We start from the raw sequence: 26,268 nt of genomic DNA, 5'->3' as shown, positions 1-26,268 counted from the left end.
ATGGCCGAGAAGCGCAGAGGCACCCTGGGCGGCACGTTGAGTCTCAGGGCGCACGCCTTCTCCGTGGAGGCCCTAATCGGCGCCGAGCAGCTGCAGAAGAGGCGCAGGCTGGGGGCAGAGGAGGAGGAGGAGGAGGAGGAGGCGGCCGAAGGAGGAGAGGAAGGCCCAGAGAAGGAGTCCGCCCAAGGGACCCACCAAGCCGCCGGAGACGGGGCCTCCAGGAGCTGCGCCGAGATGGACAGGGGCTGCGGCTCTCGGGGCCCCGCTGGTGAGGCTTCAGAGTCTGCACTCCCACCCTCTGCCCAGCGCTCTGCCGCCGTGGTCGGGTACCAGCTTGGGTGGGTGGGTGGGCTTGGGTGGGAACCCCCATGGAGACCCGCACACCCAACCGGGAAGGCCCGAGAGGACGCTTCTTGGCGGCCCTTACTAGGCCGTTGTCCTGTCCTAACACTAATAATAATAACGGTGGTACTTCTTGCATTCATTCAACGGTATTTATTGAGCGCTTAATGTGTGCAGAGCACTGTACTGAGCGCTTGGCAACATATAGAGATGGTCCCTACCCAACAACGGGCTCGTTGTTAAGCGCTTACTATGTGCCAAGCACTGTTCTAAGCGCTGGGGGAGATACAAGGTACTCGGTTGTCCCACGTGGGGCTCACGGTCTTTATCCCCATTTTCCAGATGAGGGAACTGAGGCCCAGAGAAGTGAAGTGATTTGCCCAGGGTCACCCAGCAGATGGGTGGAGGAGGCGGGATTAGAACCCACGACCTGTGGCTCCCAAGCCCGGGCTCTTGCCACTGAGCCACACTGCTCGCCGGACTTGGAAGGCTCCGGCCCGGGGACGCATGTGGATGCGGGAGGTTGCCATGCCCGGATCCCAAAACAGGACCTGCTCCCGGGGATTGATTCCCCAACCAATCGCCCCTGCCCCCAGACTGGACAGACCAGGGGGCGACACGTCCTGCGGGGTGGGGGAGACCCGAGCCTCAGTTTCCCCTCTTGGCGCGGGAGAAGAGGGCCGGTTTGGGGGTCCAGACTTGGTCCCTTCCCTGGGATGCATTTTCCGCCCCGACCCAGATAGGTGGAGGGTCTCGACTTCCACAGGGCCTCTTAGGGCCTTGCGGACCAGAGCCTGGAGGGGTGTGTGTGTGTGTGTGTGTTGTGTGTTGCGTGTATTTGTGTAGACGAGGAAAGGGTCCCGGCAGAGGTTCTTGGCTTCTCATTCCTTCCTTCCTTCCTTCTTTCATTCATTCAATCGTATTTATTGAGCGCTTACTGTGTGCAGAGCACTGTATTAAGCGCTTGGAAAGTATAATTCGGCAACAGATGGAGACAATTGCTACCCAACAACTGGCTCACAGTCTAGAAGGGACTAGGCTGCACCCAGCATCCCGGTTTCTATTTTTCAGGCGGAGGCGAGGATGGTTTCCCACCCGGCCCCTCCCCATCCGAATCCCCCGGCCCCTCCCCGGAGGAATCTCCGGTCCCCCCGCCGGTCCTGCCCCGGCCGGGCTCTCCGCAAGCTCCAAGGGTGGATCTGCAAGGCGCTGAGCTCTGGAAACGTTTCCACGACATCGGCACCGAGATGATCATCACCAAGGCGGGCAGGTAACCCCCTTCCCCTCCTTCGAAGTCCCCCCCACCCCCCCACACACTACCTACCAAAATCGTTGAGGCCCTTTGGACTCGCTGGGATTTCAAATCCAGAGTGGAATTCCGTTGCTATTTCCTTTAGCCTCTTTCCTCCCTTCCCACCCAGCAAAATCACGACCAAGGCCGATTGGCGTGTCTTCCCCAAAAGGGGATTTTGTGGAGGTTCGTCAGAGAACAGAAAGAGCCCACCTATTTGTCTGTCCCACATGCCACATTTCTGTCTCTCCTAGGCCAACCTGGTGGCTCGGATAGTTTCTGCCTCACCAGGATTCGTTGAAAACGTGGGGGCTTCAAGCTCTTGCGTTTTGCTAGTGGCCTGTAATGACCATTTTCTTTGAAGCTCCCCAATAAAATATGAACAGGCCAAGTCCAGTTTCTGATGCACAAATGCCTGCCCCCCACTCAAGGAGGGAAATGCATCGTTCCACAGTTTCTAAGGAATCTCCTGCCTAAATTACATGAAATTAAACGACTTGTGGGTGTGGAATCTGGTTTTACAAACGGTGAAATATAGTTCGTAACAAATTCTAGTAATTTATCCCGCTAGCGAATGGAGCCTAAAACCTGAACATATAGCAGTGGTTCAAATAAAATGATTTGTGAGCAAGCCAGGTCCGGGTTTATTTTAGATGGACACAGAAGCATTTGGGGTTTTAAAGTTTCCTGTTCATTAAGTACAATAAAATCTCTGAATAATATGTTCTGCTAAAGAAATCTTTTTTCCCCTTCCACTGGATGCACATGGTAAAAACCTGGCTAGCGTAAAAGTATCCACAGTTATTGGAAATTACAAAAACATATTTTATTAAATCCATATGCTACCTTCTACATTTTCAGAGAGGTTTTATTAATGATCGAAACACAGTCTTAAACAGCACAAAGCAACATTTGTCTTACGAAAAGTCCAGTTAAAGACTTTTTCTATCTTACAGGTGCACTGAAATAACATTCAGAACTAGTTAGCCACTTACAACTTTTTCACAGAAACCGGCCTTAATTTCAGTCGTGTTTTTAGAATAAAATATCTGATTACTAAATTAGATTTGTGAACATTGGAAAGCTATAACAGGACATGAAGTAAAAAAATAAAATAAAATGACATTACTGTGTTTGGCTTAAGGTGAGTGTATCACAGAATTATTTGTATTGTGATTTAAAAATCTCCAGGGTGTAAAGGGCGAGTAGCAATTAATATAGATTGTGTCTTTGTGTTCCATCCAGCAGCAGCACCTGGGAGAGGCAGAAATTAATCTCTTCTCTTTAATTTTTCAAATTTCCCAATTCTTCAATTATTCTTGTCGAATTGAAGAAAGTACAATTTGGGGGGTACACGCTACCCTGTGTTTAGTTTCTGCTTTCAATAAAGAAGTTTTACTATACCTTTCAAACTTGGAGAGACTTTTGCACTTCACCTTTAGTATTTTGCAGGCAGGAAGTCGTGTCTCAATAAAGAGCATACTGTTTGGGGAGAGTGTGGCACATTGATTCCTGGTGCTTTTTTTTAATATAACCCTGTTAAATTTCACCCTATAATATATCAGTTCCCAGGATTCCAACTTTACCAATTATCAAAATTTGAATTCTTAGTTCTCCAGTCAGATTCATTTAACATTTTGCATTGTTGGAGTGTGCTTGGCAACTAGCTTTAAACGATTCTAACATGTTAGCGCATTTATTTCTGTTAGCCCAATAGTGGATTTCAATTCCAAATGAAACTTTGGTCAGCTTTGAAACTCTACAGGAGTTGGATTTAACAGTTGACTTGAATGTTTTCAATCATTTTATGCCTGCCTGTTCTTAAAAATCAAAGCAGATATTACATATTCATCTCAATTAAAGTTATGCATGTACTGCTTAGTTCTGTTATCATCTTCTGGCCAGTGTTTTCAAAAACGCTTTTTTTTTTTGTTTATATTTTTTGTTGTTGTTCAGACGTATGTTTCCAGCAATGAGAGTGAAGATCTCAGGTTTAGACCCACATCAACAGTATTACATTGCCATGGATATTGTGCCAGTGGACAATAAAAGATACAGGTACAGTAATTGCAATCAAGCAGGCAGATTGCTGGTCTTTAGAACTGATCCTGGCTCCCGTGTACACAGACGACTATTCTGGTTTCAGCCCGTCTTGAGTTCTTCTTTACCATTTTAGAGCCTAAGCATGTTTTATGATCTCATAAGAATTTTAAGTTTTCTTAGGATTTTCTACATATGGTACGTAGCCCATCTTTAGATGAAAGGTCTGTTGTTGTTTTAACGGATACTATTGTTTCTTTTACCCCGTTAGGGGGCATTTTAAATGCAGTTTTGTTTTCTGTTAGAAATAAGCCCCTTTTACCTTTTAAAATTGGCCTTTCATGAGACTATTATGCGTACAAATAGTGAGTAAATGCGCAAAAGTGGCAGAAATGGTTTTTTTTCCCTTGGAGAAACCAAACTAGAGTGTAAAATACTGTATGCAACATTTAATTCAATTTCCTCCCTTTTTTGAGATTAAAATAATCTTCTAATACATTTTAGATTAATAAATTTGGATTCATCAAAATAAATATTTTAGGCAGCTTCTTGTTTTTATTTCTCATTTTTGGATTGTGAAAACATATCCATTAGCTTTCCCCACTTCACTAAAGCTAATTATGAATTATTTGAAGTTAAAAATGATTTGAAGTTAAATCCTTTACTTTCCAGAACAAAACAGTATTTGCATTTTTTTTCTCATTTCACATAGCAAACTGATTCTTTTTTTCTGTTGTGTGGAGCACTGGAGGTTTTTTTTTCCTTACAGAGTTAGAGGATGGTGTATTTAGTGATACCATTTTGAAACTTGAAGTTTTAAATGTTTTTCAGTGGGTGGAAGATGCCGTTTTTAATGTCGGCCATCCTTTTCACTTCTTTCTTTCTGTTTTGTGTAAACAGCCAGACCACTTTAATAGGTTGTTAAATGAAATCAGGTTTGGTTTCCACTGCATTTTTTTAATTTAGGAAATTGCTTTATTGAAATAGGTCTATGGTGTTAGACGAGCAGATTTTAATTAGCACATGAAGTTCAGAATACTAATAAAATGGGTAAAAGAAAAGTCAGCTTTATTGTTTATAACTTTTATTGTGCCATGATTGCATTGGTGTTTTGTACATAAAGCATATTGGTGAATAATTTTAATTGAAATCAATTATTTTGTGTACCTGCAGAGTGGCACGTAAGTATTAATACCTGAGTCCCACTGAAAGCTATAAGCAAAATCCTCTTTCCACTGTAGGTTTTGGATAGGGAAAAGAATGTAACTCAACACACTTGGAAAATGTTCCTTTTTAGCTCCTAATCTGTCTCCCACATTTTTTTGGGGGTGGGAGGGGCTGTTCTTATTACCACTAAAATTTGTATTTTTAACTAGATATGAGTATTAATTTAAAAATTTGTCAGTTTATTCCATTAACCATTCAAATGTTCTATTTCATGCAAACTTGGGAAAGCATTTCCATTTTAAGTCCTCCCCAAATAGGAGAAACTACATTTGCAAATCTTACTATTTGGAAAAATCGATGTGAGCATTTGAATGGTAAATACTTTAAAGTTTGAAAATACAGTTCTAAATCAACAAAAGCAATTTTGCATCTTCTGCAATCTTATAGTTTCAGTCATTTGTACAGTATTCAAATTCCAAGTTTACATAAAATGTAGCTTTTTCATGGTTAGTGAAAATCTTTTTACAAATCTCTTTAACATTTTATGTCTTGCCAATGTATTGAATAATATGTAAAGATATTTTTACCCCTTTTGTACATGATTATGTTTGTTCTTCCATTCAGGTATTTTTTTTTTTCCCAGATCACAAAGTGTATTTTTACTTTGAATTTTAGTTATCTATTTTCAGGAGTGAATAGAGTCAGATTCTAAATATTTGGCAGCTAGTATAGCTTGCAGGGAGAGTTAGTGTATAATTTTATATGTTTTGTAAATTGGACTTGGTAGAGTTTTCCGTGTTTTCAAAATAGATCAGATCCAGAAAAGTTTATTAAGTCAAAACACTATAGCTCGCAAGAAACCCATATACATGTGCATCCAAATACATACACGTTTTTGTGTTGCGGGGTGGGGGTAGGGGAGAATTCCTAAGTGATCCAGAATTTTTTTTCTGAAGGAAGGGTTAAAGGACTCATTCAGTCCAGACAGCAAAAGGAAATGAATCATTTGGATACAGATGAAACAAACGGTTACCTGAGACCCCAGAATGAATGGCAGTGTATCTTGGGCAATTTCAATCATAAAACAAGCATCAAATGTGCAGATGCCTTTCAGCAACTTAAAATTTACCTTTTGGACCGCATTTTCCCAAATTTAAAATGATCTCAAAATCTTCCCTCTAGTCAGATTCCCAGTTTTCCTGTTTTTATGAAGAACTCATGCAATGAAAGTTAATGTTTGTTTTCGGGTTTGATTGAGTAGATTTTGGAAGATGCTGATGATGAAGGCAGACTATTTCAAATTATAACAAGAAGCTTCTACTATGTGCTTGCATTAGTATTTTTAAAGGGTGTTTGTTTTCCTTAGCAAACCTAGTATTTTTAAAGGGTATTTTTTTCTTCAGCCAACCTATTGAAATTAATAATCCTAAAGGAAATTAATGTACTTCTCCCAAATCATAAAATTAATTTTAAAGGACTATTTTTGGAAGTCTATTTTATCATTTGTCTTATTTGAACATTTTAAAAATTATTTTTGAGTTAGGATCAAATCTATTCAAAAGAGCTTTATGCCATATGTCAGGCACACTTTAAAAAATACAGTTAAATAATTAATCTGCTGGTTGCTATCAAAAAAAAAAACTAATACAAAGGCACTGACAGACCTATGAAGAGATTTTAGCCATGCTAAATTACTTCAAGATTTGAGGAGAATTTGTACCTGAATTACAGTGGCTTCAAAATTAAGACACCCATATTTTCAACAAATATAGTTTGTTCTTGATTATTGGAACAGTAACAGCAGCAACTTGATTCAAAAGTTGTTTTTTTTTATACCCTACATTTCCCTTGGGTTAGTTGTGTAGAGGAATGGGCTCTTTCTGCAGTTCTGGAGCCGTCGGCTAGTTCATCTTTGACTTAATCGACAGTGTCATAGCTCAGAGTGCTGGTTTTCGTTCCCAGGTACGTCTACCACAGCTCCAAGTGGATGGTGGCTGGCAACGCCGATTCCCCAGTGCCACCCCGTGTGTACATCCATCCGGACTCGCCCGCCTCCGGAGAGACATGGATGAGGCAGGTGATCAGCTTCGACAAGCTGAAGCTCACCAATAATGAGCTGGATGACCAGGGGCATGTGAGTATCCAGCCCTATCTCTGCCAGGGGTATTTTCCTGGGGAACTCTTTGCGAGTGAACTGTTCTTCTGCCTTCCCGGTTTTCCAGTCCCAGCAGTGTCAGTGCTGAGCAGGTTTACATTGTCAATGGGTCGCGTGCCTGTGCGCAGACTGTTCTCTGAACGGCTTGAGACATGAAAAAGGAATTTTGTTTTTTTCTTACCTGCGTGGAAAGGAACCTCAATTAGCAATGTGTTTTTTAACTTAAACATTTGTCTGACGTCCCATGAGGGGCTAATTATGGCACTCGGAATATGAGCGGCATGAGAGCCGGGTTAACTCAGATAATGATTTATTGCATACCTTATGCCTCCAGAGCCTGTCCCAGCTGAGGTTTGTTACTCTTCAATCACTGGCAGAGACTCGTGGTTGGAGTGTTCCTGTTTGTAAGCTCTAAATGTTTAGTTATGGCATTATCTAATGTGACAAAATGTCTTCTATTACTATTTCCTTTTACTCGCCTCATTGTTGAAACATGGCAGATGCGAACTGGGGTTTTTCCAAAGCAGCCCAACAGTACAATAGACATGATGCTCAGCAAAAAAGAGAATTAACCAAGGTGCCCTTATGCCTTAGTTAATTTCTATATGTACAGCAATAACCCTGGTCCCAATGCATGTCAGTTTTGTTGTTATGTGTGGTAAATCATTCGGGAAGAAGAAGAGCAGATTTTTTGGAAGCCGTGAAGACATTTATCAAGCATTTTCCCCACATCCCTGCTGTGAGCATTCTGGCCCAGCAGAGCAGAAGTGGCCTCTCCCCAAAGGTCAGAGAGGGTTTTAGACTTCTTCCAGATAAAACCTTGAATTTAGTGAGATCAGACTTCCAGTCTTGGAGAACCACATATAATGATACATCCTACTACCCCTACCAGATGGTGAGCCCTGTGAGGGACAGGGACAGTGTCTCATTTATATTTATTGTTGCCCCAGCACTTAGCACTGGCTTGGGCGCAAAGTAAGCCTTTAATAAATACCATAATTAGCCCTACTTTCCAGAGAAGCATCACTGATTCTCTGAAAATGGTGAGTTAAAGCTATGGCTTCTTCCATCTATTTATGGGACCATCTCCTACCATCATTATTTCCTCCCCACAAATCATCAAAGCGGCTCACACCCTCAACCAATAGTCCTGGGAGTCAGCTACGTGGAAAGTCGGTGGGTTAGAGTTTATGATTTTGGAGGTTGTTTCTCATGTGCTGACCCTAAAGTCAACAGGCCAGGAAAGCTGAGTCTTGTGTTTTTGTAGGGTTACTTTGTTCGGCCAATTGATTGCTTGTTGGTTTCTTAGTACAATTTCAGCGTCCAGAAAGAAATTGCCGAACTTTTATTGCTGCATCTAAATGGTATCTTATTTTCTCTCACTGTTTTCCATCTTCCTCATGCCTATGCACGGAATCAAGCTGAACATTTATCTCTTGCTTGGCTGTGGTTTAAACGTGCAGAATCAAAGGAGAAGAGGCTGGGGTCATGTGGCTGAGATGGCCATTAAAATTTTTCTGAGCAGAAAAGAATCAGCGTTCTTAAGGCTAAATACTGCAAAATGGTCTAAATTTCATTGAAGTGCCTCGCATGTTTATTATTATTAAAGATATCCTCAGCCTTCATAACAAATCTCTCCTCAAGATGGCAGAGATTTGAAATCTTTAAATCTTATGGAAGGGCCCAAACACTCTATTTCAGGGTTGAAATCAGCAGAATATTTGCTAGGCTCCAGTACATTTAGATCTTTACTTTTGATATGAAGTGATTTAAAATGATTGGAACAGTTTCTGTAAGCGTGTCACTCTGGAAAAGTCAAACAGCAGTCTAGATCAGGGATCTTAGCCACATTGAACTGGTACAGCGGTACAAGAGGGAATAAAGGATGCCCATAAAATAAAACCGTGCCTCTAAAATCCGGACGATTTTTATAAACACACCATTCGTCTTTAGCAAGAAAAGCAAACCCCCAGAAAATTGTATTCTCTAAGAAACCGTGTTCTTACATTGTTGGCCGAGTGGTTGTTCATTAAAGGTTCATATTGTTCTGAAAGTCCTGAGAAATATACAGTAAAAATACATGAAATTGTACCAGTTTGTCATGAGAGTGATTAAAAATGTTGATCCAACTTTTAGGAGAAAAGGCGGAAAGTTACAGGACACTCTATGCCAAGGACTTTTATTTCCCTCTCTCCATGCCCCCAGGTTAGCACATGGGTTCTATTTTCAGGCCTCTAAGGGAATTTGTCTAGAGGTAGTGTTTATCTCTTCTCCCTGGTTGTCCAAGGTGGCGGGTTCCACCACTAACTTGATTATTCTACGGATGGTCAGGCTGTGCTACGGCCTCCACATTTCCTCTTTAGGCTCGCCCTCCTTCCTTCCCGATCCAGTTGGCTTTTCTATAATGCAAGCACCTCCATTCTCCAGCTAGGCTGAGGAATCAAAGTTGAAGAGCTGGTCAGACAATTTCTTCCCTTTTTTCCAAATTTCCTGCATCTGGAAGACTTCCCCCTTTCCCTACCACAGGTCCTCACTCATTGCTCTTCCTCAACTTCAAGTTGGCACAAATTGGGAATGTTTACCTTCTGTTCAAAATTAATTCTCAAAGCAGAAAATCTCCCTGATGCCGTCCCACCCAATCGGACCTCAACGATGTCACAGATAGCCACTGATATGAGTGATTTGGCTGCAGCTCTTGTTAATAAAATTTAAAATACATGAAAAACTTCAAATAATCTCCCTATCCTGATGCAGTCCAGAGGAACCTGTCCCGAAGGCCCTGGCTTTTCAGATCCTTACTGAACATTCCATATTTACTGAGGGCTTCCCAACTGCTTGAATTAAAGGACCCCTGGAAAAGGGTTCTGCTGAAGGATTCTGCTTCCTTGCTACAGCCAGCGACAAAACCATTCAGATGCAGCCCTTCTAGCTCACAGTGGGGCTTTCACTTGTTGGTGCTACATGGAGGCTGCCGACAGGCTTGTTGGGATATTGCAGAAAGCTGTCTCCCTTGCAACCTGGAGGAGAGCAGAGGTTAGGAGGTTCGGTTCCCACTTTATCCCCTCCAGGCTATAATGAGGCTCTCTGAGAAGCATCTCTGCCTCATCACCTGAAATTCATCTGTCCAGAGGAGAGTTCTCTGAATTGGACTATCCCTTTGGAAAAAAAAAAAAAAAACTAAATGTTTCCAGAGGAAAGATGTGAGGGCCCCTTGAAATCCGATAACTCCGATCATTTTCTTGTAGGCAGATGCTGATTCTGGGATGCGTTCTGAGAGCTCAAAGGCAAAGCTAGCTTTGTGACCCGACCACAACTATGGTGGATCAGCTTTTTCACACTCTGCTTCCTTTTAATCTTATTCCTTTTGGTTTTACTTTTTCTTAGTCCCAATCTTGGCTTGGACAGACAATTTCCAGCTTGTGTGTGTGTGTGTGTGTGTGTGTGTGTGTGTGTGTGTGTGTGTGTGTGTGTGCACAGATGATGCTTCTTACAGCCAGATTCTAACAGTCCAAGTGAGTGTGCTCGTGATACCAATGTGTGATTGGGAATCCTATCATGCCAGGTGCCTGAAAAGATTTTCCCTAGCATATGTCACATCCCGAGCCTGGCACCGGTATTATTTCTGTATCTTGGTTTTTGCAATGTTGAAGCCTCTGATCTGAATTTCCTGATTGCTAAATTCTGGATGAACCTGCCTTTGGTCACCTCCCAGCTGGCTATGGTTTTCTTGTGTCTTTAAAACTGTTTCTCGAATGAGTGAAGGAAGAAAGAACCCAACTAGCCTGCCTTTCAAACCAAAGAAACACAGACTCTATCCCATCTTAAGCAAGAAACAGAGCACAAGAACCTCCAGGTTCAAAGGACCTTGAATTCAGGTACCTACGAGGGACCTTACTGGTCTAGGTGAAGTTCCGAACAGAACAGTTAAAGTGCTGTGATGCAGTCTGTTTAGTTGCTTTGTCCTGGTGGTGTTTGCCCTCTCCTGTCCATCACCATCTCGCTGCTTCCAAGATTATCACTTGCACAAAGCCGTTGAATCCCTGCAGTTTCCATTTCCACTTTCCCTCTTATCTGCTTGATAAAAATTTAACCTAATCCAATCCTGCTGTTTCTATCAAACAGACCCATGACTTATATCTGGTATGTAAATCCATTTTGGGTAGGGATTGTCTCTATTTGTTGCCGAATTGTACTTTCCAAGGGCTTAGTAGAGTGCTCTGCACGCAGTGAGCACTCAGTTATTATGATTGAATGGATGAATGCTGCCCAATTTCAAAAGATTAACTCCTTTGATGAGTTTGGACTCTAACCACTTTGCTCCATTCTTGTAAGCGTCCATGAAAATTTAGTCCAGAGCTTCTTAAATGTCATCAAGCTTCAGTTTACTGTTGCCTTTGACAGCTAAAATCCAGATTCCCTGTGCTTAGAACAGTGCTTGGCACATAGTAAGTGCTTAAGAAATACCATTATTATTATTACTAATATTGTTATTACTAAATACTTGATGCAACAGAAAGGGCACAGTTTCACTTTCTGGGAGTTAGGGAAGACAGTATTTTGGGGGGTTGGGGAGGGGTTTTTTTCTGTCTCCTGAACAAGTCAGCTCCCTCTATCATTCATTCTCATAAGTCTCCAGTTTGGGGTTATTATTTCATTTCTCTGATTTTAACCATATGAGGTTATTGTTGACAACCTTTTTAATAGTAATAAAATTATTACTGTTAACAAGCTTGACTAATACAACATAGTCCAAGAAGTGACACCAGGTAGGAATCTGAAGAGGGAGATGGAGGGAAAAGAATGGAAGGCTACAAAGTTAACGGATAGAACACATTATAACTTTTTATAATGGTTATGCACACAGCTTAAAATTGATATTGGAAAGTTCTGAAATACAAGATAAAACTTGATATACTTTTTAAGGGCTCAGAAACAGTATTCAGAAAAAGCTTCCATAAATGAATAAATGTAGTTGAGTTCACATTCTCTTTCTGGTAATGGTGAGAGTGAGCTGCAGTGCTTGTTTTAAAATACTAAGAAATGTGAACTAGATAATATGCTAATTGAAATAAATGATTGAGTATGAAACATAGAGTAAGAAGTTTTTCTTTACTTCTGGAAATGAAATTCAAAGCATGTTTATGGTAGTGGAGGCAGGAATCCTTTTCTGGGTTCAGACCTCTAGTTAATGGCTGAATAAGAATGTGCTAGAGTTGTTATTATAGTAATACTTTTCTTATACTTGTTAAGTGTTTACTGTGTGCTAGGCATATAGTAATACAGAGGATTTTGGTATTAAGGTTTCATCCTGTGAATAAATATGTGCTATGAACTGGGGGCAATACCAATTTGAGAATTTGAGCCCCCTCCCTTCAACTGATACTCGTTTGGAATAGCTCTCCTGTGGATTTTGTGCAAGTGTAAAAAAGACGGTAGTGTAAGTCCTGGTTCTATTGTAAATAAGGTTTTTTAATTCCTCAAAATTGGATAATGGGCATCCCTTTGGGTTTAATTTCCAATAGTCACAATGTCCCATGTGAAAATGACGGGGAGCACTAGTCATTTGGAAAACCTTCCTGATGGATTTTGTTTTTCTTTTGGGGCTCTAGATTATTCTTCATTCTATGCACAAATATCAACCTCGGGTCCATGTCATCCGCAAAGACTGTGGCGATGACCTTTCACCCGTCAAACCTATCCCGTCGGGAGAAGGGGTTAAAGCATTCTCCTTTCCCGAAACTGTCTTTACCACAGTCACCGCCTACCAGAATCAACAGGTAATAGTTGGGGGTTGGGGGCTGGGGGAGGTGGAGGGAGTCGGGGAGGGACGGAAGAGAAGGTCGGGAAGTGCACAATTTTATTGAAGTTTTCTGAGACCAAAGGAGAGTAAAAATTAGTTTTTATAGATTAAAAGTCTAGCCAAAGAATAGACAAAGCAATGAATCCTGAAGCCCAAGCCATCTGGGGGGTGATGTAGGACATGTCACCCCCTAAGGAGTGTCCTCTCCAGGGCTTGTAGGGGACTCACTCCTTCCTCTGTGCCATGTGGCCGTCTCTAGATCTTGTCCACCCTTGATGGAGCAGATAGTCATTTTGGGCAGGATTGGGGTGGAATGCCCATAAGATTGCTTCAATTGATAGGCTCAATGCACGGTGTCTAACAGCACAAGTTTTTGAGGTATCAGTGACTAATAAACTTGTTTCCATTGAACCCCAGCATGCTTTCTGGGTTGAATGAACGTTTATTTTTATTCTGATGTGGCAACTGTAGGGAATTGAAAGATAATATTAGGCCATAGCAATCAGATTTTAGGAGTGTGTCTTAAATCCAAGGTTGCCTGCTTTGAGAAATACGGTTAATTTGTAGGAATTCCCAATACACTTGCCCCAGTTAGACCATTACCAAACAAGGCCAGCTCTGGGATTCATAACTAAAGCAGCCAACTCGAAGTGTTCAGAGAGCTCCAGAGAAGGCTTGTGGGGGCTAGAAAATAACAGTCTTAGAGAAAAGTTTGAACAACTGGAGTTAGTCCTGAGAAGAGAAGGCTGAGTGTCAGTTTAATAACATTCTTCAAGTATGTGGAGATATTATTGTGAATCTATCCCAGCACTTAGCATGATGTTGGGCACATCATAAGCACTTAATAAATACCATAACTAAATTCTGATAGAAAATGGGGGCTATCCCTTTTTGATTTACCCTGAAGGAAGAACAAGAGAAAACAGAGTGAAGCCGCATTGTGATGGAGTTAAGGCTGGGTCTGCATCTTTTTAGAAGATCATTTTCTGATCATGAGATGCTTTACATAGAAAGGGGGACACCACTGTTGCTTGTGGAATAACCTTTTCCTAAGGTCTTCAAAAATGGGGTAGGCAGTCATCTGCCTGGGATGTGGTCCTGTTTTGTGGTCCCTTTGTAGCTCTAAAATCCCAAAATTCCACACAGGAAAAGTTTTGGAGGAATTTATGCATGTCTTTTGGAATTGTGGGTGGCTGTGGAAAGAAATTTTTGTCAGCCCCTCCCCATGCATGGGTCTATTTGCTCCAAATTTGTTTTAGGTAATGATTCAGTTGCAGTTGTTTTGTCTTTTTCTTTTTTAATTTGTTATGTGCTTACTATGTGGCAGGCATTATCCTGAGCACTGGCTTAGATACAAGCTAATCAGGTTGGACACAGTTCTTATCCCATGTGTAGCTCACAGTCTTAATCTCTGTTTTACAAATGAGGTAACTGAGGCACAGAGAAGTTAAGAGACTTGCCCAAGGTTATAGAGGCAGGTGACAGAGCCAGGATTAGGACCCAGGTCCTCAGACTCATAGGTCCATGCTCTTTCCATTGGGCTTCTCTTCAGTCTAATTTTTGTTTTCTTTACCCTCCTCCAGATTACTCGATTGAAGATTGATAGGAATCCATTTGCCAAGGGATTCCGAGACTCGGGCCGAAATAGGTAAGTTCTGGCCTATTATTTATGGGCAATGAGAATTTTTGTCTGTTCCAGTCAGGGACCGAGGTCAGTACGGCTGTTATTTCAGAGTGTTTGAAATTGGCTGACCCTGTTAGGCATTCATTGCTGTAGCTGAAACTTTCCGGGGTTTATAGAGGAGGTAAAAATTCAGCCTGGCATTTAGGTAGTGCCTCCTCATCCTTCCTCCTCTCCAGAGGCGGGAGCAGGTTATATCATGAAGACTGTATATAAGGGAGCCCCAGAACCCACCACTGGGATGAGGGGCATTGCTACCCATGGCACTACAAAGTTGTTTCCTGGCAGAGTTGGTTCTGCTTTGGATCTGCTGTTAAAACACCATCTCTACTCAGTCGCCCCACCAAACAGTGTATTTTTTCTGGGCTCTTTGCAAAAAGAGAATCTTCCAGGAATTTGCAATGCAGTAAGTAGCACAGTCTGCTGCTTTTTAAAACATTTGCCAATGAATCGCTTTATATTAGGCAATGCAGAGACCCCCCTGCCCCCGACACCCCACTTCACCCTGATCATTTTCACACTCTTATTTTTAGTGAATCGTTGTAATAATTTTTTAACAATTGTAGCTTCCTATAAAACACCCATCGGCTTTTAATGTATGCAATGGATAGGCACAGTGTTGAATTTCTCATCAAATCACGCATGTTCCATACACCTTTTCCCCAGGCTTGCTAGTACTTCTTTCATATTGTCTCCTCTTCAGTCTAATTCCATATCCTTGTGAAATGCATAGCAAGCCGAGGTTGTCCTTTGTAAGATGGTGAAAGCTTAGGGCACAGCAGGGAAGATTCTGCCCATGCGGTAAAAATGTGACATGCAAAAGCCTGTCAGACATTTGAAACACAAGTTGCTCTCGGGTACTTTCTTGAGGCTGAATCTCAGAGGCTTTTTTCTACCATGGCCCTGTCTTTTCCATTCTTCAGCCCTCCTTTTTCATGAAAACTTTGTCCCAGAAATTGATTCTTCTCTGTTTCACGTAATTGTTTGCGGAGATTTCAGCTGGGATTTCGGTGAAAGGGAGATCTGGCTGCTGTCTTGAATTTGACAAAGTGGATAGTCCCAGTATCCCCTCCTCTATAAATCCATTCTGGGTTCTGAATGATCTGGTTTGGCTGTCAGTGTAGATTACATGAATTACACTTTCTACTGTCAGTGTTCCCCCCATTATGAATGTCAACTCCACCCCCTCGTACAGATGGAAACACTTTGGGGCTGTTGGGGAGAAGAGGGGAGGGGGCTTTTTCCTCAAAAAAGAGTTATGGGAAAGACTGAGGGGAACATGTGTGAACATAATTTTTCACAAGAAGGATGCCCAGTAATGGTGGCAGTCCTGCCTCCTGTGATTATTAGGAGAGATGCTTTTGACAAGAATTAGGGGAGATAATAATTGTAATATTTGTTAAGCATGCCAAGTACTATTCATTCAATTGTATTTATTGTGCTCTTATTTTGTGCAAAGCACTGTACTACATGCTAAGCACCAGGGCAGATACAGTACAATCAGATTATATTCACTCCCAGATAATATCGTAGAATTCAACTAGATTTTTTTTGATGGTTTTTGGTTTTTTTAAATAGTATTTGTTAAGAGTTTCCTATAAGCCAGGCAATGTACTAAGCAGTGGGGTAGACCCCAGCTGATCAGGTTGGACAAAGTCCATGTCCTGAATGGGGCTCACAGTCTTAAACCCCATTTTGCAGGTGAGGTGACTGAGACACCGAGAAGTGAAGGGACTTGCCCACGGCCACACAGCAGACGTGGTGGAGTCAGGATAAGAATCCATTTCCTCTGATTCTCAGGCCTGTGCTCTTTCCATTAAGTCATGCTGCTTCTCATTAGTCTGCAATTTTGACAAAAGATCCATTCGGATGATTTAGGAAGAGTTGTTTCTCTGAATCCTTAAGATTAGCGGATGAGGTGGCCTTACTTTGGTCTTCTTGTACCGTGTGCTAGGAGTCTTGAATAGCATAGCAAGTCACTCTAGGGGTTCCTGATGAGAGACATTGCAGTCCATCCAAAGTTTTAGATGCTTTCTCTTCATATTCCTCCCTCCCACCTTCCTTGAAAGGTTAGTCAGTCAATTAATCAGTGTCAGTTCTTGAGTGCTTCCTGTGTGTGAGCACAGTACTAAATGCTTAGGAAAATACAAAACAGTGAACTTGGTAGACACGATACCAGACAGAGGTGTTTCCTTGGAAGGCCAAATCCAGAATTTGGACAGCCGGGCACTGACTGTCCTCTGGCTAAGCGTAGCCCTTACTGCTCATTGGCTATTTCAGATGGAGAAGATGCAAAAGACAGATGGTCTGTGCTGAAAATCATACCAAGGTCTCCATTAACATTTAGTTAAAGGGTCTGCCTGAATTAAAAAAAAGAGTGGGATTTGGGCCTTTCATCAAAAAAGATGTGAATCAAAGAGCAGTTTGCTCCTGTGGCTTACCTCAGCCCACCTATCACAGTAAGCATACCACCCGTTTCCTTTCGTATTTTTGCTTTTCTTCCCAGGTGTAGTAGACAAGTTGAACAAGGCAAGATTTAAACAAAAGGCTGGAGTTGCTCAATCGATAACAATTCTGTTTAATTAAAAATCCTTCCTTCCAGGCCCTTTATAGCCCATTCCAGATTGTTTTACAGGAATCAGTAGCTTCAGCCTTACAAGCTCTTGCTCAGAACGTTTGCTAAGTGAAGGGGAATTTATGTGCTGAGACTAGTTTCGTTCTTGAGCTAGGCCTTAGGTTTGACCCTATAAAATTGTTTTACTCAGGAAGGTACAAAAATGTCTGCTCTTTAAATGCTGCAGGAAAAGCCTTAGCATTTTGCTAAATAAACCGGGCCATTTGATAGCATAAATTAGGGTGGTGATAAAATGTGGAAATTGTTCAAAAGCATCTTGTATAAATTATCGCTTTGGCTCCAATCCTCCAGGCGGTGCCTTTTATCTCTGCTTTAACTAGAAGCGAAAGTCTCCATTATTGGAGAAAATGAAGGCATTCTTTTTTTTCTTCTTTAGGCCAGTTCAGCTAATAAATATTTTCTAACCGCTTCCTGCAAAATATCCATGATCGCTTCTTGATCTGGCAGTGTGAAAAGGGAGAAATGGTGGATTTGCCTCGAGCCGTAACATGTCCAGTTTGGCAGATGTGTTGCTCTGGGGCTCTCGCCTGGAGCCCCTGAAAGGGGCGATGATGATGTTGGATCCCCTCTCCCCCCTTCCCACCCCACTCCCACATCCTCTGAGCAGATGCTCTTGAGCCCCGGCAGTAGGCAGGAGCCCACCCTGCTGGGGAGACTTGGGGAGGTAGCGGTTGACACAGAAGGGCAGTAGTGAATGATCAGCTGGAGAAGTAAATGCTTCGTACTTAGGCTTGGCTCCTTGTTGGACATGGCCTTCGAGGGAATACCAATGGGACTGTTCTGACTATTCGTCATCTGCTTTTAAAGGCAATCCCCAAACTGGCTTATGAAACGGTCACCAGCGCCCATCCATTGTTAAAAAGTCAGAGAGAGATGAATGAAAGCTGTTTAAGAAATTTAATATCGATTCTATTAATTGAACACCTTTAAGGCAGCTTGTATTTAGGCTAGGATGGTCCTAGGATTAGTTTAGTGGTTAGAGTAGTGGTGGTAGTAGCAGGAACACGTCTATCAACTCTGTTAAATTGTACTCTCCCAAGTGCTTAGTACAGTGCTTTGCACACAGTACTCGCTCAATAAATAAAATTGAGTGATTGATTGGTATTAGCTTAGTGTTGGTCATAAGCGTAGCGTCGTACTGAATGTTGGGAAGAATAATAATGATGTCGTTTGTTAAGTGCTTACTATTGTCAAGCACTGTTCAAAGCATTGGTGTAGATACAAGTTAATCAGTCCCTGTCCCTCTTGGGGCTCCCAGTTTAGGAGAGAAAATGGTTATTCACTCCCCATTTGACAGATGAGGAAGCTGAGGCACAGAGAAGTTAAGTCATTTGCCCAAGGTCACACAGCAGGCAAGAGACAGAGCTGGGATTAGGTCCTCCGACTCCCTGGCCTGTGCCATTTCCATTAGGTCACGCTGCTTCTCCTTGAATTTCTTCAAGGAAATTTAAAAGGATAACCTTTTAAACCCTAGAGTGTTTAGCTTAGTTCACAACCCAACTACCGTTGGGCTCTCAGACTTTGAAACAGTCATTTGATCACTCCGTTTAGTCATCTGTGGTCTTTACCGAGGCTGTTCCCCATCTGGTTCTAACTTCCTTTGACCATTCACACTCCTTATCCCAAGTTACATCCAGTTGGAATGGAGCATCCCTCCGTTCTCTCTGAGAGTCATACGCTGTCTAGGCAGTGAGGAGAAGATTACTCCATTCAGCCCACACCATATTCCAGGTTGGGGGGCCTGGGTGACATGCTGGCACCATGAGGCCAAAGAAATGCAGGCCAAAGGCTTCCCTGGGTCGTTTTTCAACTGAACGTTTAGCCAACTGGGTGGCAGGGGACGGGACACCAGTGAAATCAGCCCATTGTATCCAACCTCAGTGAGTACCATATGTATAAATACTCGGTCTGCTCCTGACCCTGCCACTCCCTTCCCCCGGTCACTGCTCCTGACCCCTCTGCAGCCAGATTCTTTCTCTGATGCTTTCCTCGCCGCAGCTGTCCTCATAGCTTCACAGTCTCCCTCCTTCCCTCCCTCCCGGCTCTTCCTTTTCCACTCCCAGAACTTCCAGTCTCCCAGGTCTCTCTGTCAGTTGCTTTGTTGGACACTTCTGAGCCAATCAGAGCCCTCAAAGTTGATCCAGAAGGAGAAAGTTTATTCCTCATGTAGGAGTGCCCTTATACGCCTAGCTGTTGGGGTGTAACAAAGCAAGGATGCCTCATGGAACTGGAACATATTTTATTGCAGGGATTCCGAATTAAAAGACATTGGCAGGCATGCAGCGTTTGTAAGACACTTGCACCTTTATAAATCAGCCACCCCCAGCACCCTGGGGATTTGCTGTCATTTTGAGTGGTGGGGAGGAATTCCGGATGGTGCAGTATTCTGCATTCTCTCAGGCCTCATGAGGGAAAGGAGCCAGGAGGCGGAGGCAGCCCCGTTCTAGGATCTGAAGGGCAGACTTTCAGTAAGTCAGCCAGCTTCCAGAGGACTGAGTGTTATGGATCATACCGGCCAGCAGCCAAGGGACAGAAATACACAGGAGATGCACCCGTCCCTTGGTGAGGTGACCTGACCCCACACACACGGGGCTTCACCACCTGTCGATGCAGCTTCGAGGCCCAACGCTGGCTCACGTCCAAGACCTAGAGCTGCAGACATCAAAATGCAGCCAGCTCGTTCCCGGGACCCAGCAGAAGCTCTCCCCTTCTGCAGGGTCCCCGGAGCCACTTACAGTCTAGATGTACCCAGGAAGTAAGACACACTCCCTGCCATCTTGGAGCTTGCACTCTAATGGGGGAGACTGGAGGCCTAATTGACAAGCAGACCAAAGAGATATAAATAAGAAATACTCCTTGAAGGATAAAATAGTTGTGAGGCAGAAAACAAGCCATTACCTGCCTGAGTCAGTTTTTGGTGGCTCAATGCTTGGGCTACTGTGAAGGGAAGCAGTGTGGCATAGTGGAAAGAGCATGGGCTTGGGAGTCAGAAGTCATGGGTTCTAATCCCGGCTCTGCCACTGATCAGCTGTGTGACCTTGGGCAAGTCACTTGACTTCTCTGTGCCTCAGTTACCTTGTCTGTAAAATGGGGATTAAGCCTGTGAGCCCCACGTGGGACAACCTGATGACCTTGTATCATCCCCAGCACTTAGAACAGTGCTTGGCAGCTAGTAAGAGCTTAACAAATGCCATCATCATTATTATTATTATTAGGGACAAATATTAGTGACCCAGACCCTGACTCTCTTTCAGTAAGGTTTCTAACAATAATTGTGGTATTTGTTAAGCACTTACTTTGTGCCAGACACTGTACTAAGTGCTGGAGTAGGTGCTAGATAATTGGGTTAGACACAGTCCCTATCCCACTTAGGGCTCACAGTCTTACTCCCCATTTTCCACTTGAGGTAACTGAGGCACAGAGAAGTGAAATGACTTGCCCGAGATCACACAGCAGATAAGTGGCAGAGTCAGGATTAGAACCCAGTTCCTTCTGATTCCCAGGCCCGTGCTGTATCCACTAAGCCACACTGCTTCTGTTATGAGGGGATAGCCACTCCTAAACTGTTTTCCAGTTTCCCTTCCTTCCTTCCTTCCTTCATTCATATTTATTGAGCGCTTACTGTGTGCAGAGCACTGTACTCAGCACTTGGGAAGTACAAGTTGGCAACTTATAGAGACGGTCCCTACCCAACAACGGGCTCACAGTCTAGAAGGGGGAGACAGACAACAAAACAAAATATGTAGACCGGTGTCAATACTATCAGAATAAATAGAATTATAGCTACATGAACATCATTAATAAAATATAGTAAATATATACAAATAAAATAAAGAGTAATAAATATATAGACATATATACAAGTGCTGTGGGGAGGAGAAGGGGGGAGGGCAGGGGGAGGGGCGATGGGGAGGGGAGGAAAAAGGGATCCTCAGATTCAGAGATCAAAAATTTAGCCCACTCAAAGTGAGTCTTTCTTATTTGCCCATTAGCAAGATCCTTCAGCCAGCTGGCCACCCAACAGTCCTTAGTGAGGGCTCTCTCCCCACAGGGCACCATTGGTGCCTTCTAAGGCCCATTGCCATCGTGACTGGGGACTATAGCCTCAGTAGGACGCTTACTTTCTATTGCAGAAATTCCCAACGGATTGCTCTCTGGGTTGAAGGCCGGAAGAGGCAAGAAAAGGGAAATAGGTCACTGTTCCTCAGAGCCAGGGTGCTCTGAACAACTATTAGGTGATGGCGGGTGTTAGTGTGGCTTGCTATCAAAATCCCTCCCCACCCCTGATCTTTTCCTATCGTAGAGGTTTTATTTCCCGAAGTGATTGTTGACACTGATTGAGCATTCGGAGGTTTCTGACTCCCCAATCAACAGAGAGAAAGAACCAGAATCTCTTGCCATCTGGGGAAAAGCAGTTTCCTGAGTCCCCAGTCCATTTGCGAAGAATACAGCTTGAGGTTTATATAGACCATCCAGGAAGGATATGAGAGGTAAATTTTAGTTGGCAGAAAAAATGATATGGCTGTTTCTTGCAGAATGGGATTGGAAGCTTTGGTCGAATCATATGCATTCTGGAGACCCTCTCTGCGGACGCTGACTTTCGAAGACATCCCTGGCATCCCCAAACAAGGTACGTGATGGGCGGGGGAGACCCTCAGTCAGATTTCAGGAAATGCTACCTCTCATGAAGGGCCAGGGCATATAAGCTGGTGCTCAAGAAGACAACAACCACTTAAAACTGTACAGGGCACTTGTCTCCTCAGTGTCTGTCTTCCTCAGGCAACAGTTGTCTTGGAAGTAGTGGAGGGGTGGATGGATCAAAAATGGTGTTTGTCTGTGAGCCCCCCGTGGGACAACCTGATCATCTTGTAACCTCCCCAGTGCTTAGAACAGTGCTTTGCACATAGTAAACACTTAATAAATGCCATTATTATTATTATAAAAAATGGTGTTTGTCTGCAAGCCCTGATTGTACATGCTGGTTGTACAAACTGAGTGTTTCAAACTCTACTCTGCTAAATGACACAAAATCGTTTCTCCACCACACCATATTGTTTGACTTCATGGAGCTAGAGAGAGTGTTTTTCGATAGAGTAGGTGGGACCCTGCCTTACTGGCAATCCACCAGAAAGCTAAGAGTGACTCTTGTTGAAAGCCAGTCATTTGTTTCTCAGGAGAACTGTCCTCCAAACAGCAGCAACGGAGGTGGAAGTAAGGGATGGAGACTTTTGGGGGTCGAGAGGCATCTGTAGACATCAGCTTATTCCCTGTCCAAATGCTTCTCTAGTGTTCCTGTAGATGTGAGTTCTAATGCCTGCAAAGTGTCTAGAAGCCCACTGACAGCACCCTATCCAATATCTTCCTGTCCTATTCTAACCTCACCTTGCAGCAGATTAGTTTTCTTAGAGGCTATGAAAAGCAGCATGGCCTAGTGGAGAAAGCACAGACCTGGGATTCAGAAGGACCTGTGTTTTAATTCCAGCTCTGCCACTCATCTGCTATATGTGACACTGAGCAAGTTATTTAACTTTTCTGTGACTCAGTTCCCTCAATGGTAAAATTAAGGCTACCTATTCTCCCTGCTACTCAGACTGTAAGCCCTCTGTCTGACCTAATTATCTTGCTCCTACCCCAGCGCTTAGAACGGCATTTGACTGTTTGATCGTAAAGGCTTAACAAATGCCATAATACCAAGCCCTGCAGGGAGCCCGAGCCAGCCGTGTGGCATTTGCCATTGACATCTGCCTCTTCTCTTTCAGGAAGCGCAGGCTCGTCCCCCTTGCTTCAAGGCTCAGGGAACGGGGTCCCAGCCACCCACCCCCACCTCCTCCCCGGCTCCCCCTGCTCCTCACCCGCCTTCCACCTCGGCCCCAACTCCGGTCAGCTGTGCGGCCTGGCCCCAGCCGACTACTCCTCCTGCGCCCGGTCAGGCCTGACCCTGAATCGCTACGGCACCTCGTTGGCCGAGACGTACAACCGGCTGAGCAGCCCTGGCAGCGAGACCTTCGCCTCCCCGCGGACTCCCTCGTACGTCGGTGTGACGAGCGGCGCCACAGTGAACATGTCCGTGGCGGGCAACGACGGCGAGGCCTTCGGCTGCCCGCAGACCGGCCTGTCCATGCAGATCTCCGGGATGTCCCCCCAGTTCCAGTACCTTATGCCCTCGCCCTCTGGCAATGCCTTTGCCACCAACCAGACCCACCAGGGCTCTTACAACGCCTTCCGCTTGCACAGCCCCTGTGCCTTGTACGGATACAACTTCTCCACCTCCCCCAAACTGGCCGCCAGTCCGGAGAAAATTGTTTCTTCCCAAGGAAGCTTCCTGGGCTCCTCGCCGAGCGGAACCATGACCGACAGGCAGATTCTTCCCCCGGTGGAGGGAGTGTCCTTGCTGGGTAATGGGGGGCAGCAGAATTTCTTTGACTCTAGGGCTCTCGGGAGCCTAACGCTGCCATCCTCCCAAGTATCTGCACATATGGTTTGATAGAAGCCATTTCTCCGGCAACCTCGGGGTTTCCCAAAAACAATGTTTTAGCTGGGACAGAAGGACCCTCAGGCAGTAGCTTGTCCAATGTGTATATAATAGAAGATGAAGGTGCACTGGGACTTCTGGACTTGCTTGTGGTGAGATTGTTGTTTTATATATGTGTACATGTATACTGTATATACATAGCTTTCGGAGGGCAGCAGAGCTCAGTTCCACGTCTCTTTCCAGTAAGTTAAGTTGCATGGAATGTTTGCACAAGCGCAACATATTCAGCAGAAATTCCCCCGACACACACACACTTTTCCCCACTCCAATTCCCCTGCAGCTCTCTGTGGAAAACAGAGTTCTATTTTTATGGCTCAGCCCCAGCGGTAACCAAGCTTAAACGTTTCCAACCGGCTTTTGTCTGAAACAATCCCGAGGGGCTACGACTCTAGTGTGGAAGTAAGGAATGGTTTCCGAATGCCGTTATTCGGGAGCATCATTGGCGTTGAGTTGGTGTCAAGGGCCTGCCCGGCTGCCTAGAAGATGTAGGAGATGCATCAACCTGCGCTGTCAGTCAGAGATCGGGGTGAGGAAGGAGTAGGGTGAGATGGTGAAAGAATGGCTATTTTCTCAAGCTTCTTCCCATTGGCTAGTGTGATAAAAAGATCCCGGGAATGTTGTACCTCTTGAAAAATGAATGGAACATTCCCCTTTCAGGGATTCCTCATCAAAATTTCTAGCTTCCCAAGGGCTGATCTGCTGTTTGTTTGGGTTTTATTTTTCCCCTCTGCTAAGAACAAGTCTATAGCATGTTGATTTTTGTCCGAGCACTGTCTGTGAACAGGCAGATAGAGAATGGAGTTTCTACCCAGGAGTCCCTCGGTCTATTCTGAAGCACTTCTCTGTTCTGCATTTCACTAGAGATTAAAAGATACTGACACCAGCCCAGGGGTAAAAAGAGATAATTGATGATTCCCAAAATAGTGTGTATTTAAATTAATGGCAAAATGAAGATCACCCCTCCTCCCTTTTTAATCACGATAGCAATTCGGTCCATTTGTCCCTTGGTTTCTTTTAGCTGGGCTGCTTGAGATTCTGGCTCTCCTTGGAGTTCCACCCCCAATGGCTTCGACTGGAATTCTTGACCTAACGGATATAGACAGGCGAGAGAGAGAGTATATCTTTATTTATAGTCTTGTGTCAGATGGCTCCTGCAACCTGGAAGCTCCTTCTTGTAACCTTACTCTCTTTTGGAGAGGTTTGATCTATGCAAATTGGTCATGCTCTTTTTTGGTATCAAATACCACCAGGAGGAATTTCAGTAGTGGACATCCAAGAAGCTGTCTTTATCGGGTGGCAATCCAAAACCCTAAGCCCCTTACTCACAGGCTGCCCTGAATTACTTAGAAATGAGAAGTTGGTCCTCAGAGTGCCTACCCATAGCCGAACTTCAGCAAGCTTCTCATGTTATTTGACTGTGAACTGGGTGGGGTCTTCCCTACAAGCCATTTTGTTTCCCGCTCAACTCTGGAGTGTGGTAAGGCAAGCGAGCCATTGAATGTTGATGTTAAGATCATTACGGGCAGGGAATGTGTCGCTAATTCTGTTATATTATACTCTCCTAAGCACTTAGTACAGTGCTCTGCATGTAGTAAGCACTCAATAAATATCATTGATCAAGTGAGAGCCAAAGCTCTAGATTTGTTGCCTGCTCTCCAACAGGGTCTGCCAGGCAAATGGAGCATAATGGGGCAGGGAGCGTCATTTCTTTGCCTGCCTATCCAGATGGCACTGGGGCTTCCTCCTCAGTGTGGGTGGGGTGGAGCACTGCACCCAGTTCTCCCGGAGCATGAGATCTGTGTTCTTGCCCAACCAGGCCGGAAGGCAGCCCGGTGCCATAGCTCTGACCCATCGTATGACTGGGCACACAGCCAGCTCCTGCTGATAACACAACAGGCTGACATTCTCTAACACCCCTGCAGAGTTCTAGCCGGAATGCCCAGCGAACCACCCACCCCGTGGTGGCCAAATGAAGGGTAATTTCAAATGGGTCTCATCTTTCCCCATCACCTCTATGCCTGAGGCACCTGTGGTGATGCCAGGCTGTGGCTGAATCTCCATCTGATGGACGCCCCGTTGACCTCACCTCTCCCGCTGAACCTCAAGGACTCCTTGGCACCCACTCCACATCACCACGCTTCAACCTAGAGCCCAAGAACACCTGGAAACATTTTGAATTGCTTTAAAAATGCCATCGGTGGGGCTGCCAGAGCCGAGTGTGAGTTGCCTTTCTTGTCACAACCAAGTTTGTCTTCACAAGGAAGGACCAATTCGGAGTCTCAAAGGGGAAGCCACAAGGCAACAGCCCCAGGTATTTATTTGAAAGAAAAAGGAGGATTGGCAATGTATGACATGAGAACACAGAGAAAGGTACTCATTCTGTGCCAACCCGTTGTCACCCAGGGAGCTGTTCCAATTTGCCGTCTGATCTGGAGTTTTTTGCCAGGCCACAAGCCACACTCAGAAGCAAAATCCTTTTCTTTTTACTTGATAGTATTGTTGGGACATTTCCTTAAGTTTCATATTGTAAATAGCCCTGTGCCACCTTAAAGGCTAGCTTTTATGATCATATTAAAATGCTATATTCGCATTGATAGCTGAACTATATATCTGTATTTTATAAAA

General features: G+C 44.1%; 1 protein-coding gene across 1 annotated transcript; it reads left to right on the top strand.

Moving 5' to 3' along the window:
* Nucleotides 1–26,268, top strand: TBX18 (T-box transcription factor 18). The gene is made up of 8 exons (XM_038761480.1): nucleotides 1–268; nucleotides 1,414–1,612; nucleotides 3,590–3,691; nucleotides 6,803–6,974; nucleotides 12,605–12,772; nucleotides 14,379–14,443; nucleotides 21,647–21,741; nucleotides 22,871–26,268. Exons 1-8 carry the CDS (start codon nucleotides 1–3, stop codon nucleotides 23,593–23,595), a joined length of 1,794 nt encoding a protein of 597 aa, XP_038617408.1. The 3' UTR covers nucleotides 23,596–26,268.

Source organism: Tachyglossus aculeatus, chromosome 19 (genome assembly GCF_015852505.1).
Source record: "Tachyglossus aculeatus isolate mTacAcu1 chromosome 19, mTacAcu1.pri, whole genome shotgun sequence".
NCBI classification, from domain to species: domain Eukaryota; kingdom Metazoa; phylum Chordata; class Mammalia; order Monotremata; family Tachyglossidae; genus Tachyglossus; species Tachyglossus aculeatus.
The sequence above is the reverse complement of the archived record's forward strand: the minus strand, read 5'-3'. Positions and strand labels throughout refer to the sequence as shown.